The following is a 6,000-nucleotide window of genomic DNA, read 5'->3' on the forward strand; positions in this document are numbered from 1 at the left end:
ACAATTTGCCGAATGCGACTTGGACATTGTTGTTCTCCTGTATTTTTAGCAAAAATTAGAGTCCGGGACCGCTCTATCTGTGAGTGTGGATTGGATGAAGGCACATTGGATCACATTTTCTTCTCTTGCCCAAAAAACCGGTCTTTATTCGACTATCTACCTCCATCTATTCCCCGTCCTATTGATTTTAAATCTATTCTATCGCATGTAAATACTCCTTTAGTACACACTTTAGTACATATTTTAAGTACATTTATTTTAGATAACAATATTAAATGTGAAGTCTTTTTTCTAACATACTAACATTTGTTGGGGTTTGCAAAGCAAACCGTACATAACCTTGTAGTATCACAACACTTAATCTTATGAGCAGAGACTTCAAAAGTAATTGATAGAAAACACTCTGATTTTGGCAATTCCTATGGGAGTCCAATTATAAAGAAGAAGAAGAAGAACTAATAATAATTTTAATATCCGTAACTTACATTTTCTTTCTTTTTCTTCTTATCAACAATTTTTTCTAGTCTCTTCCTATGAGCTTTAGACAAGAATTTGATTTTTTCCTTCTTATCAGATACAATTTTTGTGTTTCGTTTTGTTGAAGGCAGTGCCAATAAATTACTAGTATCAGTAGACCCATACTCGTTGGTTTCAAATTCAAGTTTTATCTAAAACAAAAACAAATAAGAACATGTATTAAAGAAACAGTAATAAAACACACATATTAACACCAGGGTTCGCCAAACCGATTCATAAAGGTAACCGTTTGAAACGGTTACCGTATGAATCGGTTACCGATTGAAAAGGTTACCGTTTTATTTCGGTTCCAAAACCGTAATAAAACGGTTACCGATTAAACTGTAATACCGAAATATAACGTTATGTATTTCGGTTTTAAATGATTCGGAGAAGTAACAGAGGGAGACAAAATCTGTGAGCCATCGTTTGAAATGAAGAATCTGTAATGTTCCTTTGCTTTTATTGATAATGCTTGGTTTTTCATAAGACTGGCTTCTTTAACTATAAAAGTAATTAAGTTTTTTGTTTTGAATTATTCGTTATATGCAATGTAAACATTAACGCGAAAAAGAGATGAAGACTTGCATGCGCCACGCCCGGGGCCTGTCGTCTATCACAAATAAATAAGTTTTAAGTAAAATCACGCAACACACGGGAGCGAATGAGATAGAGATATGGTGTACGTTCGGACCGCAATCCGAGCTAGCGCAGCGCAGCTACAAGAACGGGAATTGCCCGCTTATACTTACGACGCGAACGTTATGCCTACTACCGGTTTATTTCGATACTGTATTACCGATATGATTCGGTTACCGAATGATTCTCTTACCGCTATTTTAATTCGATAAGTACCGTTTTATAAAGGTAAATAACCCATACCGGAATATCCCTGATTAACACACACACATATTAACACACACACATACAAAATTTAATACATATCTTTTCATTATCATCATCATCATCATTTCAGCCTATTGCAGTCCACTGCTGGACATTGGCCTCCACAATTTTGCGCCAAATACGGAGCGAACTCATGTGTGCTACCCATAGTCACCACGCTGGGCAGGTGGGTTGGTGACCGCAGGGCTGACTTTGTCGCACCTAAGACGCTGCTGCCCGTCTTCGGCCTGTGTATTTCAAAGCCAGCAGTTAGATGGTTATCCCGCCATCGGTCGGCTTTATAAGTTCCTAGGTGGCAGTGGAACTATGATATCCCTTAGTCGCCTCTTACAACACCCATGGGAAGAGAAGGGGTGGCTATATTCTTTGATGCCATAGCCACACAGCATATCTTTTATATGTTTAAAAATCTTGTGTCACGATGTTTGTTTGTTGTCGCCCCTTGCACTACATGTGTCTAATATTAAGGTTTGCTATGTATGCTATCTTTATTTGCAATAAAGTGGTTTATTATTAATATTATTATTATTATTTGTTTGGGCTAATCTCTGAAACTACTAGACTGATTTTAATGAAATTATGAAATTTTGCACAGATATGTAACTTTGTTCATTTTAGAATATATGCTATAATTTATTTTGTTTATTAATGGGATATTTTTATTGCAAGATAAAATAATGACGGTACAAGGTTCTCCAGGTCTCAGATTCAATTAGACTTAAAACAAAATAGTAATATCAGACTGGAAAAAAACTTAAGTATCTAATAAACTGGGGGATGTAATACTGTTAATGTTTAATAAAAAGGATTCTAAGTGTTCAAGTTAAATTATTGGCTTTAAATAATTTTATTTAAGTTATAATAATATTTCTTTTTTTATTATTCTTTTGCCTTGCTTTTGCCTTTTCCTTTTTGTGTCCAGGAGCTAGTTACAAATTTGGTCAATTATTTCTACTCAAGCGAACCTCGTAAAATACCTTAGGGAATCTATATTATGAATATTCATGTCATGAAAATCTGTCACTGGCATACCTGGCATATTTAGGTCTGCCAAAAGAGTGCAAATGATTTTGCCAATGACACTTACAGTATATACTTAAATATAATAAAAATGTGTATACAGAATTTTTACACAGAAATTGAAATAATAATCACGCGTGTTATCATAAAAACATCTATAAAAAGAAAATATAAGTACTTAAGTAGTAACCTAACCTTTACAAACAATACTGGACATGTATAATCTTGTAACGAAAATTAAAAAAAAGGCGCACATAAGTTCACGCCATTTTGGTGCGAACTTGTGGAGGCGATAGGCTGAAATGATGATGATGATGATGATGATGAAATTCAATTTAGTTCTATATTCGAAATTCTAGATATAAGTATAATTACCTCATTTGTTTGAGAATTATCGATATTCGTTTTCACCACTTGCCGAGCCTTTGCATTATATCGTCTCTTACCCATTTTATTTTAAAACATTTATTGATACAATCAAAGGATACAACCACAAAAATTCAACGTGTATTTGTTATGACATTTAATGTTGTTGTTTTAAAATTTATCCCCAATAGGGAAAGGCAAAGGACTATAATCCATACAGCCTAGTCTGAATTTGTAAGTTTCGTTCTGATATATCAAAAGGCCGGAGCCAAGTCTGAAGTAACTTTATTGTTCTTCTGATTCGATGACTGGTAGAGTAAGGCCGAAACCAAGTCTGAAATTTCATATTTTCGTCTACTCTTCTTTGTCTATAAGTGATAGGCGAGGTCGAAACCAAGTCTGTAATAGGCCGAAGCCTGAAATATCAAAATAAAATTTCACATCCGATGAATGAAGGTCCTGATCCTGTTTCAAATATCATTGATAGTATTGCAAATAAATTCAAATATACTAGTATAGTTATCCAAATTAGTCAATAAATCTTGTGTATTGCGCGGGACATTTTTTGGTCCAGAAGTTGATAACAAGTTGGCTATAAATAAGAGGCGTTCCAGATTAAAAGCGGAGCATTCAAAAAATATGTGATCTAAAGACTGTGTAGAGTTGTTGGTGCAATGTGGGCAAACGGGCGATGAGATGATACGCATACGATTCAAATGTGCATTAAATCTGCAATGTCCAAATCTCAAGCGGCATAGTATTGTATAATATTTTCTGCTTCTATGTTGATGCGATTTAGTAAACCAAGGACTTTTTCCAATATCTTGATTTATCTGAGCATACCAAGATCCTTTTCTTAACAAGGTTTGTCGCCAAAGATCACGCCAATCAGATAGGATTTTTGATTTAATAGCAACTAATAGATCAGTGTATGGTACGGCAACATTCTCATCAACAGGGCTGCCGCTGTCACTGTCAACAATTGAACGTGCCAGAAAGTCCACATGTTCATTTCCCCTTACTCCTATATGTGAAGGTGTCCACAATAATTTGATGTTGTAGTTTCTTCTGGATAGTTGATAAAGGAGATGTCTTATTTCTAAAATGATGAAGTTTGTATTAGCACTGAATTGATAATTATCTAAAGCCTTTAGAACGCTCATACTGTCAGTAATGATCAGCCAATATTGATTAGTTTGTTTTTTAATGAATTCTAGGGCAGCAGTAATTGCTAGAGCTTCAGCTGTAAATATTGATATCTCCTTTTTCAATCTGACGCCTTGGCCAAACTTCAGATGAGGTACATAATAGGCCATGGAAACATTTATATCATTTTTTGATCCATCTGTGTAAACTTGTTTGAACTTATCAGAGTATTGTGCTATGAGGTTGTAAACTTCCTGGCGCTCTTTTAGCTTATGGTCAATAATAATATCGATTTGATTAATAAGACAGTCAAACTCCTTTTCGTAACACATCCAATTGCTAGAACTGTGTATTTTGTGTTGGTTATTTAGATTTAACATGAATGAATATTCGAAGAGAATAAATGGGTTATTAGAAGTTAATGGAGCATTTACAGGATATTTACTATGTAAGTAATTAAGCTTTTTAATTAGAGGATGATTACTAATGGAAAACAGTTTTAGCAAAAAACAGTATTTCAAATATTTAAATCTAAGGTGTAAAGGGGAAATGTTGCACTCGACCTGTAACGAATTAATTGGGGTTGTTTTCATGGCGCCAGTGATAAGTCTCAGGCTGTGATTTTGAATAATATTTAATTTGTTAACCAACTTGTCATTAGCAGAAAAACATAGAAATCCATATTCAAAATGACTGCGTACAAGAGATTTATATAGGGTAAGAAGGATTTTTGGATCAGAACCCCAATATGTTTTTGCAAGAGACTTTAAAATATTAAGAGCCTTAAGAGCTCTATCAACTATGTGGTCTACATATTTGTTCCATGATAAGTTATTCATGAATATAACACCTAAAAATTTAACTTCATTTGTGATAAGAAGAGATATATTATTATAGTTTATTTTAATTCTTTCAGACCCTACTTTATTAAAAACTATGACTTTAGACTTTTCAAAGCTAATGTCCAATGCAAGATAATTAAAATAAGAATTTAATTTAACTAAAGCTTCGTTTAACTTAAGATTTAGGGTAGTTATATTATTACTAGAACAATAGACTACCAAATCATCAGCAAACTGTAAATTGTATATATGAGAGCCTAGAATTAAGTTTAATCTATGTATATAAAGTGTGAAAATCAATGGACTCAAAATGCTACCTTGACATGTACCTTTATGAGAAAGCCTTGGACCAATAAGTCTATTATTATACTTAACAAATACCTTCCTACTGTGCAAAAAATTAAAAATCCATTGTATAACTTTTACAGGTAAACCAATCGCAGCTAATTCCGTGGATAGAATATGATGGTTAACATTATTAAAGGCTCCAACTACATCGAAGAAAACTCCAGCGAGAGCTTGCTTTGATTGTACAGCATTATAAATATCAAGATGTAAGTGAGCAATGCTCTCCCTTGAAGACCTGCCTCTTCTAAAACCAAACTGATTAGAAGGTAAAATATGATTAGACTCTATGAAATGTTCCAATCTTTGTTTTAAAAGTTGTTCAAATATTTTTCCCATGCAAGAAGTCAATGCTATAGGTCTATATGAATCAAAGTTAAACTTGTCCTTGTTGGGTTTTAAGATAGGTACTAAACAATCAACCTTCCAATCCATAGGAATAAGATTATGCTCCCAAAGAAGATTCAGGATATTTAATAAAATTAGTTTAGATTGAGAAGACAGGTGTTTAAGCATTTTATATGAAATGTAGTCAAGGCCAGGTGTAGAGTCTTTTCTGGATGAAATAGCAGAATTTAATTCGACAATGGTAAAAGATTTTATAATAAAATTTTGATTAGGAAGAATATGGCAGAAAGAATTAAGATTAAAGGCTGGCTCTACAGTATCTGGAGTATATTTTTTGAGAAAATCAAAGATCCAAGAATAGTCAGAGTTGTTATGGGAAGGTGGAGAATAGCTTTTGTTAAATTTTCGCATATACGTCCAAATGACTGATATAGGAGTCGATCTGTTAAATTGTTCACAAAGTTTTATCCAACTGTTTCTTCTCTCATTTCTGATAATATATTTTTTGGTG

The 6,000-nt window shown here is 33.4% G+C and overlaps 1 protein-coding gene across 1 annotated transcript in view; it reads right to left on the reverse strand.

The window, feature by feature from the left end:
• The window catches only part of LOC123663177 (probable ATP-dependent RNA helicase kurz), a 44,478-nt gene extending 41,511 nt beyond the window's left edge, over positions 1 to 2,967 (reverse strand). The window contains exons 1-2 of the mRNA XM_045597873.1: positions 2,818 to 2,967; positions 486 to 668 (exon numbers count right to left, since the gene is read on the reverse strand). Of these exons, the coding sequence (XP_045453829.1) occupies positions 486 to 668; positions 2,818 to 2,892 (258 nt within the window). The 5' untranslated portion in view covers positions 2,893 to 2,967. The remainder of the gene's footprint in view (positions 1 to 485; positions 669 to 2,817) is intronic.
• Positions 2,968 to 6,000: the final 3,033 nt, after the last annotated feature.

This window comes from Melitaea cinxia, chromosome 20 (assembly GCF_905220565.1).
Source record: "Melitaea cinxia chromosome 20, ilMelCinx1.1, whole genome shotgun sequence".
Classification (NCBI taxonomy): Eukaryota; Metazoa; Arthropoda; class Insecta; order Lepidoptera; family Nymphalidae; genus Melitaea; species Melitaea cinxia.